Source organism: Xiphophorus couchianus, chromosome 13, assembly GCF_001444195.1.
Source record: "Xiphophorus couchianus chromosome 13, X_couchianus-1.0, whole genome shotgun sequence".
In the NCBI taxonomy this organism is placed as follows: Eukaryota; Metazoa; Chordata; class Actinopteri; order Cyprinodontiformes; family Poeciliidae; genus Xiphophorus; species Xiphophorus couchianus.
This window is the reverse complement of record NC_040240.1, coordinates 14,102,317-14,116,884: the sequence shown is the minus strand read 5'-3', so window position 1 is coordinate 14,116,884 and position 14,568 is coordinate 14,102,317. Positions and strand designations below refer to the sequence as shown.

At 36.4% G+C, this 14,568-nt stretch overlaps 1 protein-coding gene across 7 annotated transcripts in view; it reads left to right on the top strand.

Moving 5' to 3' along the window:
* Positions 1–14,568, top strand: part of LOC114156180 (CUB and sushi domain-containing protein 3-like) — a 404,435-nt gene that overhangs the window by 317,769 nt on the left and 72,098 nt on the right. For all 7 annotated transcript variants that reach the window (XM_028036459.1, XM_028036460.1, XM_028036458.1 and 4 more), the window contains 8 exons: positions 13–139; positions 988–1,190; positions 2,175–2,366; positions 2,610–2,748; positions 3,825–4,012; positions 7,641–7,759; positions 12,121–12,196; positions 12,306–12,422. In XM_028036459.1, the coding sequence (XP_027892260.1) occupies positions 13–139; positions 988–1,190; positions 2,175–2,366; positions 2,610–2,748; positions 3,825–4,012; positions 7,641–7,759; positions 12,121–12,196; positions 12,306–12,422 (1,161 nt within the window). The remainder of the gene's footprint in view (positions 1–12; positions 140–987; positions 1,191–2,174; positions 2,367–2,609; positions 2,749–3,824; positions 4,013–7,640; positions 7,760–12,120; positions 12,197–12,305; positions 12,423–14,568) is intronic.

The window sequence follows — 14,568 nt, the reverse complement described above, 5'->3', positions numbered from 1 at the left end:
TTTCACCTGCAGCTGAGTGTGGTGGTCGCTTTAAGGGTGAATCTTCAGGGAGGATTCTCTCTCCTGGATACCCTTTTCCATATGACAACAACCTTCGGTGCACTTGGACCATTGAGGTGGATTCTGGTAATATTGTGAGGTAATGTGGGATTCTCTGTGACTATGTTAGTAATCTCTACATGGCAGAGTAGAGACTGGTCAGCGTTTGTGGTTAAAACCTTGTTCAGATGCATAATTTATGTCTTTTAAATAAGCACATTTTAGATTGTTTAATTTTTTGCTAGTGATTCAATAATCATAAATTATGTGGTCAATTTACAAACACTGATTTTGAAAAACTCTTACCTGGCGATGCTGATTTTAGCTGATTTCTCTTTAAGAACTATAAATAACCAGAAAATACTGATTTTCCTTCATAGACAAAACATCAGCCTATGTGTGTGTTCAGTTCAGAGTTTATAAGCCTTTAACTTAACTTTGAGATTTCCTAGAGATTGCTAACATTTTCTAGTCCAGCATATTTCCTGACTGACAGCAGAGGACTATTCAGAAGGATAAAAAAGAACAGCTTCTTGTTATCTTTTGACATTCATATCCCTATTGTGGCGGCCTGAATGTACAGGCAGCAAAGCTTCATAGAACATATCAGATTTTGGATTCCCAACTGGACGATAACTTATCAGGTTTAGTCAAGTGTAAAATCGTCCGATTTTGGAACAGCGACCAGTTTCTCTGTGCATCTCTAGTTTGTTATTTCCTTTTCCAGATTATTTCACATGGTTGTTCCCATTTCAAGAGTTGGCCATCTAAAACAAACGCTTTGATTTATAAAATAAATGTTATTAAATTTTACAAAACATTTACAGATCTTTTGTCAATGTGCATAAGAACAGCAAAGATCTGAAACTGATTAGCTAACACTGAGTGTATGAAATGTTCATATTGACATATCTAATCTTGATGATTTTTCTTCCCTTTAAATAACAGCCTTCAGTTCTTGGCCTTTGACACGGAAGCCAGCCACGACATGCTAAAAGTTTGGGACGGCCCACCTGAGAATGAAATGTCTTTATCAGAGCTGAGTGGATCTTTGCTTCCAGAGGGAATCCATTCCACTCTAAACACAGTCACTGTCCAGTTTGAGACTGACTTTTACATCAGCAAGTCAGGGTTTGCCATTGAATTTTCCAGTAAGTAACACAATTTAGAAATGACCAGTTATAAAAGAAAGCATAACCATCAATCCATTTGTGTTTTTTATTATACTGATCTGAGTCATGTTTTTGTTGAGTTGGTCTTATGATTATGATTTTTTATTAAAACTAATAGTGAAGAATATATTATGTAGTTCATGAAGATCAACTTGTTATTGAAAGACTAAATGTTTTATATTTCTAATACTCCATTCAAATTAGTCTCATTAATTTCAGCCAAATTAAATAAAGTTTTTAGAATTTCTAAGGGAACTTTTATATCAATTTTAGGAAATATGTTTAAAATTACATTCTTAAGTACTGACCCCAAAGGAAGAATTTTGATTTTAAACTGTTTATAGCCAAAGTTTCTCCGGTAAAGACAGAATCAGAACATATTTTTATGTCCTGATTTTATTTTATGAGTAGTAATTACATAACAGACAGAATAATTGGTTTTAAACCATTTTTTTTCTCAGGTCCAATATGCAAAATAGGTTATACTTGCCATACGATATTTGTTTTATTCTTACTCAAAACGGAAATTTACAATGTCACTTTTAATCTGGCAAATGGGTCTCATTGAAATTCATATTTAAATGTTCTGAATATCACTCTGTAATTGGGGCGAGGGAGATGATACTGACACATTTCCAGAACTGTTACCTAATACTCAGTTGCATAGCAGTTTGTCATCATTTTAATGTTAAGATTTTGGGTGGGAGGCTTATAGCTGGGCATGGACTTTTCAGGCTATTTTAATCCATTTAGAAAAACTTTTTTGAGCATTGTTTAAAGCATCAAATGTTGTGTAACAGAATTGTGTAATTAATTAACATTTAAGGTTCAGCACTAGGCATTTGTCCAATATACATACACCTTGCACACAAAGTTTGACCCTGATTTTTGTAATTGCTCTCTTTCTTTTTCTATTTTTTCTTCTTCCATTTCCCACTTTGTCCCTGTCTCTATTCTCTCCAGGCTCCGTAGCTACAGCCTGCAGGGACCCAGGTGTACCGATGAACGGCACGCGCAGCGGAGACGGCCGTGAGCCGGGGGATTCGGTGTCCTTTCAGTGCGACCCTGGATATGAGCTCCAGGGAGACGACAAAATAACCTGCATACAAGTGGATAACAGATACTACTGGCAGCCCAGCCCGCCTGTCTGCATAGGTGAAAAGTTTAGCTGCAGCATATTCTGCTGGGACGTGAAACAGATGTGCTGCATTCACACAGCTGGAGTTGTTCAGTTTCAGAAAATGACTCAAGACCACACCTGCCAGTGACTAAAAGAATGACTATAAAACCTGTGTCTATATTTAGACTTAGAGATTTGTATATTCATCTGAATTATATATAGTATGTTTTGTGTTGCTTTACCTCTAAGATATATTTTACATTGTGTTCTTATTGCAGCACCTTGTGGGGGAAATCTGACTGGCTCCAATGGGTTCATACTATCTCCTAACTATCCACATCCCTACCCACACTCAAAGGACTGCGACTGGCTCATTGCTGTCAACTCAGACTATGTCTTGTCGCTGGCCTTCATCAGGTGACCTATAAACTGAATATCTAGCATTGGATATTGTGATATACGGCTTTTCAAACCTTCTCATTCCAAAGTATCGAGCTAATCCAAAAGCGCTCATGCCAACATTTTCCAATCCAGAAGGCGTTTACTTACCATTTAGTGTTGGTTATAGCTGTATTGTTGTGTAAGCTATAAATTAACCACAGACGTATTTACATTATAGTCAGAATGTCTGCTTAAAAGCTGCTAAATATTTTCTACATTGAAATCAAAGGGTGGAGCGCACATTAGACTTTACTGGAACTTTTTTGTGTATTTCTAAGAAAAATAGACTCCTACTGCTCTAATCCTTTGGGAAAAGGTTTGGGAAAAATAACTATATCCAAGAACATGGTGACTTAACAAGCTTGTTTTCCATTTCCATGTGTTACGCTGTGTGTTTATGTGGGCGACTAACAGAAGCAAACAGCTCAAAAAAGTAGCTGTTTTACTATTTTAGTGAAATGTGATATTTAGTGATATTTTAAAATAGATTTGAACAACTTTTAATTCATTAGCACAATTGACACAATTGTGCTAATGAATTAAGTGTTATTGCAGACAAAAATAGTAGCAACTCTGTATTTTTTAATAGTAAATATTTCACAACTTTTGTCAGTTACTTATATTTCCAAACTTACACACTCCATTGCTGACAGAAGTTAAAGAAATAATGATATAAATAAAATTAAATTTTAGCCATCAATCCAACATGCGGGTGGAAGACGTATTGTTAAATACTTTTCACTTTGTAATACAAAAATCTGATTTACTTTTGACAAAGTTTTTGGTCAGTAGATTAAAACCTTAGTTTTATTTGTTAAGCATTGGCTAATTTATGTCTTATAATTGGAGTCATTGTGTAGCATTTTTACTTGTTTTCCCATCAGAAAGAAATCTTTGAAATATGTCATTATTACTGTAGAGACGTTTTCTACTATTTAAAATTGACTTTTATCGTTTCCCAAACTTTTTTAAATTGACAGCAATGGCAGTTTAATTTTAAACTTCTCTCTTATCAGTTCTTACCTCCTTTATTTTTCTTTGTTCCCCTTTAGTTTCAACATTGAGCCAAACTACGACTTCCTGTACATCTATGACGGTCCGGACAGCAACAGTCCTCTTATCGGGAGCTTCCAGGACAGCAAACTTCCAGAGCGCATAGAGAGCAGCTCCAACACCATGCTTCTAGCCTTCCGCAGTGATGGCTCTGTTTCATATACTGGCTTTCACCTGGAGTACAAAGGTAAAATTAGACATTATTTGTCTAGAGGTCTGTACAAACAGATCAAAGAAGTTCAGATCACCTTACCTTAGTAAATATTCAGTTGCCCAAAACAAATCAAAATTTTTCCAAGACAAAATATTTCTCTTTTGTACGCTACCATCGTTAAATCAATGAAACTGTAGTCTAGTGTTGCAGCCTCAAAACTTGCTCTTCCATATAACTTTACTATTTCTTGCTCAAAGGGAAACCCAAAGACTGTTTCCTTTCTGCTTGCTAGTGTATCTCTTGTATGGGTCCCTAATGACAGCACACTTCTTTTTTGCGGGCCACTGATGACTCTCCGGTGCTGTCCTTTGTGTACTGGATAAGTTGAGCTTGCAAAGGACCAATCAAACAGATGGTGGGGCTGCTCTCCTCTAACAAGAGATTAGTTGCATCTTTCATTGGTTTTAGGGCCTTGATGATCTCCTCCTGCATTTGAGATGTCTGCTTCTCTGAGAGTACAGATGTTAAGATTCTGCCTCTCTTCACCTGAGGAGACAGTATGAGACGGCACAGACTGCAGGCTGTTGCTCTGAAAAAACCTGTCAACCATCTCACAGGCGCTGTTCCACCTGGTGCTTACATCTGTTTTCAGCTCATGTCTCGACAGACCAACTAGCTTCTGCTTCTCTTCAAGCTGGTGTTTTCCACTTGTGCCCTGGTAATGCATCTCGTCCTCCCTTGTAGCCCTTTCACAGCGGGCAACTTAAATGCTCGCACAGAGGAAAGGTTGTGTGTGTGGGCACAGGTGGGAATTATCTCAATTTGGCGAAAGCAAACATGTTGGATGCCACAGGAATAACCAGCGTGGGAGATCACTTTTTGAGTGGTTTAGCCATTTAGAGCTTTTAAGACACAATCCGTCTCTGATTTGTAATACAGTGTGCACATTTGGTGTAACATAAAGTGCCAGTAGATGTTGAAACATCACCAGTGAGCTTTCAAACTAATCTTTTTGGACTCTGCATTAATTATTCTTGGCTTACACGGGATTGCCATGACTTAATAAACCTCATAAAAATACCACTGTTTTATTTCATTTAAACAAGAACATGTAAAAGAAAATTCTATTAAAAAAAGAAAAGACAACAACTATTTCTACTCCTGCAAAAAAGATTAAAAACAAAAACAGTTTTAATTTTTAATTTATTTTTACAGCTGTTACAATGATGTTTTCACCATCAAAACCTATTATAAGAAATAAGGAGATTTGTTTGGTTATTTTTTTCTTTCTAGTTGCAGCACCTCTTAGAAATAAATTTTACATCCAATTCAGACTCAATACTCCTATAGAGTATTTAGCAACTTTTTCCAAATACTCAACTCTGTCAATTGTGCTGCAATAATACAATTACTTAAGCTCATGTTATACTACCTAAAACCTTTTTCTGCATTAAAGAATATTCACCTACCTTTGCATGACAAATTCTTGAAATAACTCCAACTCCCCCATCCCAGTATGCATGCAGTATAAAAACAGCAGCATATCTAGAAAAAGTCTAAAACTAAAAACTGCTTCTTGGGGCGATAGTGAGTAGCATAGTGTTCTTGTAATCGAATTGTTATAGGTTTGATTCCAGCTTTCTCCTCTCACATGTCAATGTGCCCCTGGAAAAGACACTAAACCCCAAGTTGCCTATAAATGTTTGAGAGTGCAAATGGGTGAATGTGGCTCTAGTTTAAAGAACTTTGAGCTGTTAGAAAGACTGGAAAAATGCTACATAAGGTAAGTCCATTCCTCCTTGTATTCTTTTATTTAATACAAGATTAAAACACATTAAGTAGGGATTCTACTCAAAGATCTACCAAAAAAGTGCATTGAACTTTTATAGTGATGTTGTACAAATTGTCTAATATAAAACAGAGATTTCCAGAAATTTAAGACTAGACAGTCATGAAGTTTTGACATGAGAAATTAGTAGGAACTCTGTTTATGCATTCTCCTAAAATAATCAAAGGGGCTTTAGATATATTCTTTTATTGAATGTTCAAAATTCCACAGTAAAGGATTTCTAAAAACGTCAAACCTTTAAATTTACTGCATTTAAGTAGCAGCAGAAATCTGATAGCTACCCCGTATGTTTTTAATAAACATAGGCCCATGTTTTCTAGCCACTCTTCAAAATAGGAAGAGTGTCTTTCAATTAAGATAGATGTGTTTTCATTTCAAATATTACACACATAAAGTCACTCACATCTAAATGAAGACCATTGCAGCACATTAAAACAACTGAGACTGTGAATAATGCGCACCGAGTTCATCCACACAGTGAACAACAAAATACAAAGACTATATCTTTATTTGTCATGAGACTGTTTCTGCAAAAAATATACTTATTATAACTTATTCTAAAGGCTTTTTATATAGTGTTGTATTAGCTTGCAACATGTGAGTGGAAAAATATGGAAATACGGCTTCAAACTCCGGTGCAGCTCCTAGACTGAAACAAGCCAGAATGGACAAACTTTTTTCTTTCATGATGACAAGACATGGAGCAACAAACAGCAAGCACTCTGCAGGGCTCCAATTTACCATGATTTTGTCCACCAAAGGCAACACATTAAGTATAGCTGTGGCTGATTCCAAACAACAATAATTGGCCTTCTGAGCTCTAAATTCAAAAATTTGTAATTTGTTAACAAAGGGAGCGATCCAAGAGAGTGACAAACATACCCAAACCAGTGATTATTTGGAAATAGTGATAATAAAATTAAAATTCAGATTCAATTTCTTATCGTTGTGTTTATATGACTTTATTAAACACAAACGTCATTATTTACCAAGCACTGCATGCTGGTGATATATACATTTTGTGCTGCAATCAAACATTTTTGTCACACCTCATGTCTCAAATCATTTGGAGAGAAAAATATTAATGTACTCTGCCCAAAATGATTGTGTTAGGGGACTTTTCTGTCGAATCTGCTTTTCATAAACAACGTGGCTAGGGAAATCACTCTTTGAGGTTGACAGAATTTTCCCTAACTCTCATTACAGCAGGATTGGTACTAAATGTGTGAAATATTCCATTTTCACATTCAGCCTCTTTCACATCACCCATACTGTATGCATGCACCATTGCGTATGCGGCAAACTCGCGCTTATTGATTACACAATGTATCACAGTGTTTTCAAAATGAAAAGAAAGATTGCCCTCACGATGGAGTCCCTGTTGATTTGTTGGGGGCTGAAGCAGTCTGTCAGGAGGTGTCACTTTGATACACTTGCACAAAAGAATAAATATTGGCTCTTTGTGGACTCAGGAATTAAGTGTGAAGTTGATGCGGGTGGCCGCTAATCTTTTGGTGGGAGGGCCTCTGCCATCATTTGCAAGGTTCACATAGCATGCAAAGAGCTGAGGGATAAAGTTATCGTTCTTACTCCATCTTCACACTGGCTGCTAAGGCAAACAGACTGATGGAAAGGCCAGCTCTGCGACTGCCTCTTTTCATTATTGCAATGGACTTGGTTAATATTAATTTGCCTTGTTACCAATGTGTGCCTGTCACTTTTTCTTTGTCTATCCCATTTCCTAATGAGAAACACATTTGTTTTATTTTTCTTTGTTTTCTCTCTCTCTCCCTCTCTCTTTTTCCATTACAGCCAAACTGAGGGAATCCTGTTTTGACCCAGGGGTGGTTCTGAACGGGACCAGGTTGGGATCCGATTACAAGCTGGGCTCGACAGTCACCTTTTACTGTGAAGCAGGATATGTTCTGCAGGTACAAACACTTGGATGAAAAACCGCAAGCTGGCAGCTTGATTTGTTGACCTGAGGGTAAAAGAGGTCAACATGAAATATGGAAACATGGAATCTTTATTGGCCTAAATGCCTTGGTAGAAACCAGGATTTTGATACAATACACAGATATATATATATACAGAGAGAGAGAGAGAGAGAGAGAGAGAGATAGATAGATAGATATATTTAGGCCAATAAAGATTCCTGAATAGATTAAAATAATCTGCTATCTTTAACAAGGAAATACCAAAGTGTTTTGTCTCAAGTAAAAAGATATGTCTTATATTATTTTGACAATATCACTGTAATGTTTACTGTTGCTTCATCACAGAAATGTATTAGTATCAGCCTTAATGCAGCATACCTCAGCAAAAATGTATCAATATTACTACTTACTATTTTTTAGGATAGTCTTAATAATAGCCATGTTGTTCAGGAATTTACCTAATCTATTGCTCCTTCACCAGACACCTAAAATGTCTTAAGTAGCATAGCTACATTTCTGAAAAGTTTATTTTCTTTTCAGAAATAGTGGGCAAAGCAAAAATACTTTTACTAGATCCCAAACATGGATTTTTGCCTTCTGCTAAAAATAAATGAAATCAGAAATTAGTGAAGATTAAGCAGCCCTGTACAGTTGCGTACAGGTACAAACACACAGCTAATGTCAAAATGAGCTTTAAACACATGAATGATGCAAACTCCAAAGCCCATCAATACAAAAAAATAAGTGCAACAGACGAACTGTGCAGACAAGAAGTGCTGCAATCACATAAAATGGAATCTAACTTACATTCAACAAAGCAAATGCAAACAAAAAATGCTGCAACCACAAATAAAATGTTGCAACCACAGGAAATAGGAGCACGAGGGAAAACGCTGCAATTAGAAAAACCAACAGCAAATATGAAATGCTGTAAACTCGCTCCACAAATTGGGAGTACTCTAGACTACAAGGGTTTGCCTGGAACTCAGAGAAAATGCTGATAATCCAATCTGGTGACAAGTTAAATATACAAACAGCAGTATTGGTTTCATACAAGGTTCCATACATCCATACAGCATTAGCTGCTAGGTAGCTAGCAGCTTCAGGAGGGTTATAATTGTTCATGTGTCTTTGTGCTTGGGGAGGGAAACATGCAAGTCTAACTTGCAGAAAAATTAATCTACATTTAAGAATTGATCCTCTTTTCTGGTTCATGTATCACTGATATTATTTAATTGGCCTCTCCTTGAGTCTGATGTGCTACACAAAATCCCAGAGTTTTAAAAACAAAGGAACTAAAGACAGTTTTAATCGTGATTTAGTTTTACTAATACTAGATTTTGATAAATTCCACCAAACGCTACATTATTAACCTGAAGGAAATGGAAGAAAATTCAACATGAGTGGGGCTTTGTTATTTTTTGCTTTAGTTTTGTATCAGCAAGATCTGTAGGTCTGCATAAAAAACACAAAGCTGTGCTTTCATTCCTAAATATGGTGACAATTATACTAATAGTAATTTCTCCTTCTTTCCTCACTTTTCTCTTAACATAAACTTCCTGCACTTGAGCAAATATATTATTGGCCTGCAGAATGTAAATTCATAGTACTTAAAATATTATAGCCTGCTAAATAAACTTAGTGCAGAAAAAAAGTAAAGATATTTTTGCCTGCTTTTCTTTTTTAATTATTATTGTAACAATGTTTTGTGGCAATAAATCTCATGTTGGAAAGTGTGTGTTTTAAAAAAAAAACATTTTAAGGAAAATGCATTTCTGTGTTAAACAGTGGAGTTAAACAATTTAGTTGTGCCCAACAAAGACTAATCATTTCTGCCAAAAAGCTTGTTTTGCTGCCGACTCTTATTCTATGTTACTTGAAATCTGAAAAAGCAAGGCATTTTTGCCAATTAACAATTTAAACATGTAAGGGGTTTTCAGCAGTATTGTATAAAGTACTGAAATCTCAGAGTCAAGTAAAAGTATAAGTACCTCTCCAAAATACGACTTTGGTAAAAGTCCAAGTCACTGACTGAAATGTTACTTGAGTAAAAGTCTTAAAGTATCTGAAACTTCTTGTACTTAAGTATGGAAATTACTGTAAAAATGGATGTACTCAAGTAATGTAATGAAAAGTACAAGTAAAAAGTAAAACAAAGCAAATGCAGTTTGAATGACATTTTTTATATTTTGGTAAACTTGTCAAATACACTTAAAATAATGTACCCAACCAATGCAGGCAAAATTAAACCTGCTAATAGATATACCTGCAGGCATCATTTAGTTAAGAAAATTAGGTGCTTTACCTATAGCACAAGGTTAACTTAACCTGCTTTACAACTGAACCAGCTTCTTAGTATACCCTCCAGGACAGAAAATACAAAGTTTTTGTAAGCCTTAAGTTTTCCCTTTAAGTAAGGTCAGTGCTGAAAATGAGAAAAATAAATGGTACAGAAAATGCGGCCAACATGAAGAAAAAGAGCTGTTACGATTACTCTACTTCACAAATCAGTGAATCAGTCAATGCTACAGTCAGTAGGTGGTGCACACAACTGGTCATTATGCAAAAGAAAAAAAGAATTGGGAGGGAAATGCAGCTTATTGGCATCTGTAAACCTGGTTTTGAACTTGCATGCCTTTCCTATATTCGTTAAATTTAGTCTAAATTGCTATCGCTATGGCTTCTGTCCCCCTTGAACAGAGGAGTCTAGGTAGCCTGCTACAGTCAACATTAAGCCTAAGCTAAATACACCACGTGTGGAACTGAAACAATGCCAAACAAAGTTCATTTATGGTCAACGTTTCACAATACAGTAGTGCCTAGTGACCAAGCTATAGTTACTGAAACAGGAGGATTATAACCATTTCATAAGACGTTACCTCGATGTGTTTCTTCAAGTTGGACGGGGAGTTTTTGTAAGATAGAATTTCCATGTGACTGCTACTGATTGCGAGACTTGCTTTGTGTTTAATGGGAGAAGCGAAACAGGTGTATCCTAATTAAAAGTAAAGAAATCAAGAAATGGCAAAAAATGTGGAATGAAGATAAGAAAGGAAGAAGATTATATGAAGTACAAAAGTCAGTTCAAATTCGAAGCATTAATGAAAGAAACAGAAGAGAAGAAATAATAATTAGTAGATTAAGAGTAGGTCATACCTACTTAAATGACATGCTTTATAAAATAGGGAGGAAAAATAATGATAAATGTGAAAGATGTGGAGAGAAAGAAAATGTAGAACACATATTGATGAACTGTAAGGCAAATGAACTCGAAAGGGAAGAATTAAAGAGAATAGTTAGAAATATAGGGCATGAATGGAATCTTAAAGGTATATTAGGAAATGAAGGAAACATAACAGATATTCACAAATTAAGGAAAGCATTGTTTATTTATCTTAAGAATACAAAATTAAAAAATAGAATTTAATAGATGTGAAGTAATGCTTCTACACACTCATGTACAGTAGGTGGCGGTATGCACCTTAAAGTTGCTTGTGATCCGCCGTAATAGAAAAGAAGAAGAAGAAGGTGTATCCTATTGGTGGTGATGAACAAGCCCAGGCAAGCAGGCTACGGACTTTGTTCGGTAGCCTGCTTGCTACTTGCTAATCAGCAGGTGGGATCAAAACACTTGCGTTTCTCTCTCTCGCTTTTTTGTAACGAGTAACTAAACCACACATTGAAAATGTATCGGAGTAAAAGTACGCAATTAAGTTCGGAAATATAGTGAAGTAAAAGTGAAAGTCATCAAAAATTTTCATACTCCAGGAAAGTATGAAGTACTCCAAAATATACTTAAGTAAAGTAGTGAAGTATTTTTACTTCGTTACTATACAACACTGGTTTTCAGGAAAGTCTGTAAAAATTGTACACAACCATAACAGCTTGGGACGTTCAGTTCCATGCCACTTCATCACACTGTTGATCCAGCATTTGCTACAAGCCTGACACATTTTTCTTTGTTGTTGTTTTTTTTTTTTTGTCACTCTGCTGCAAACATCACTCACAGGCTGATCTCAGAAGTGTTTTACAAGGTTGAGCTCAGGATGTAGTCAAGTCTCTCGGTACTCTTCACTCCCAAAATGAGTGATATGGAATTGCCACTGGTTGCAGAATCTCATGTCGCTGTCTTTATTGAGAATGCCTTCAATGATAACATGCCTAGTTCCTTTTTCCAGTGAGGGAGATGCCACCCCAAACCATCACACTGCCTCCACCGAACACTGTCTTGCATTGGAAGAGAAATTTTATGTGCATAAACCACAGACTAAATTCTGTTGCTCAGCCCAAACATGGTTGGATTGGAATACTTAAAACTGATTAACTTCATATTATTCTGCTTTGTTTTGTTTTAGGGCTATTCCACTCTAACCTGCAGTATGGGAGATGATGGGAGGCCTGGATGGAACAGAGCTTTGCCTAGCTGTCAAGGTGATATATTCCTTACACCGTTCTTAAATTCAATTTAAATTATTCTGTGCATCGATTGTTAGAACTTGCTGCTTTCTGTTGTGCGACTTAACATTTCTGCAACCTCCAGCTCCCTGTGGAAGTCGCTCTACAGGGTCAGAAGGGACTGTCTTATCGCCAAACTTTCCCAGAAACTACACTTCCGGACAGACCTGCGTGTATTCCATATCTGTGCCGAGAGAGTTTGGTAAGTTTACCCACTGTCGCAGCACACAAGAGTTAAGACAGGGAATTTGCATTAAACAGTTTCATGTCAAACTAATATTCTAGAATACTTTAAATAATCACATGCTCGTATGCACAACTTGAAAAGGGTATATATAGTTCATAATGCTGAAATGGTGAGCAGGAAATCTGTTTGACAAGAATCCCTATATTGAATTATAGTCAGTGAAACAAACTGACATTAAAACATGTCTGATTTTTAATGAGGCTGCTTAAGGAACCCCTGAAGGATGCCTGTTGGGGTTTTTTGAGCATGCCGAGAAACCAGCAGTGATTTTTTTCCACAAGCTGAAAGGACACTTGGTGGCCGTTCATTTGATGCCAGGTCGGGGTTTCATAATTGAAATGACATTTAAGGATGATACTGTTTTTATCTTGTCACATTTGATTGGTGGTGCTTGACTCAGACTTCAACGACACATTAAGAGAGAGATGAATATTGCAGGGGGTTCTTCACATTAAATGGGCCTGTGCTCTTAAGTGTGGTTATTAGAGGTAAGGAGCAGTTGCACCTCCATGAGCAGGGCTCAGTGGACACCCATATAGATTTGTTCCCTTCCTATAGTCATATATTCATAACATTAAATTATAAATTAATGAGAGGAGATGACGAGCTTTTGTGAGCTTCAACATTTGTATGTGTTAATTTGTGTTTCGTAATGTGGCAAGTCTCAAAGTCCATCATTCACACCCAGCCCTTCCTAAATCTGATGACAACATAATTTAAACTTCTTAAATTGTACTATGACTTCTGGTTTGCAACCAAATTTTAGTAGTGGCCTCCATCTGGACATAGATTTGAACACTTAATGAAGGGAACCAGGAAATGCTGTTGAAAAATTTAACAGTAGGTTGCCAGTTATTTAAACAAATGGTTTACTTGTGTAACAAACTTACGTACATTGAACAGATTAAGTGCTTTGCAAAACTGTTTAGAGTGGATGTTTTGTCAAACAGCTTTAATGTATTGCAAAGAGAGTTTACGTGGTAGATCCATTCACAGCCGTGCAGAGTTGTGAAGTGGGAGAATAAGGATACTAGGTTTTTGAAAGTATAGCATCAGTTTTTATTCAGTCCCTGGTATTGCCCCATTTTTAATTATTCATCCAGGTTTGTTTTCCTGTTGGCTTCCCAGGAGCATCTGAGAATTTTTTCACTACTCTCCTCTGCTCTGGTGGGGGGTTATGCAGAGAAAGAAGCCCTCTGCTTCTTTCAGACCAATAACCTTGTTGACATCTTCCACCTGGAAGTAAACCATGTCCAGGATTCCTGCATATTGGTACAGGTGGTCAGTGGTGAGCCTCCAGCTGAGCTAGGGAACCATCTCCTGCAAACGTGTTGATGCTCAGAGTAAAGTAAAGTCTCACAGGAGGTCTCAGTCCAGGAAGGAGAACCGGGAATGAATGGTGAATACTCCCAGAATTGGAATTTCTTTCACTGAACGCCTACAGGGTGACGACCAATATGTGGACTGTTCAGTATCTCTGGGATATCTTTGTTATAAAAACAGGGTCAATGTTTCAATAAATAAATGTTAAATACCTTAAAACAAATTGTACCCAGTGTGCACACAAAATAAATACCTTTACCCTTACTGTAAATAATTCCACACGGTCAATATGCATATGAAATGCATAGGAATGGTTCAATACAAGATAAATTACATTAATGAAAAAGCCAATAAACATACACAATATTAATTGGCTGATATGCAATGTTAGCATATACTTAATAATGTCAAAAAGAACTAATTAAAAATGCTAAATAAAACAAATATTTCAGGCACTTTATTTCATTCATTCATAGGATGGTGCAGAAATCTGCATTTTATACTGCTTCATTTAATAAATCAGCAGCAGTGCTGCTACAGGCAGCTAAACAACAAACATTCATTGAAATCAATGAATCCAACTCTGAGGATGGCGTGTTCAGGGTATTGTGCAGTGTTAGTTTTCAACCACAGCATCTTGAATATAGATGAAAAAGTTTGATTTTGGTTCTGTGTGTTAGAAAGCATCTTCTGACATGTTTGGTCTGTCACATAAATAGTTTACTGCAAACAAGAATGATTTTTCATGACTTTCTTTCAAAAATGGTCTTGCATTTGG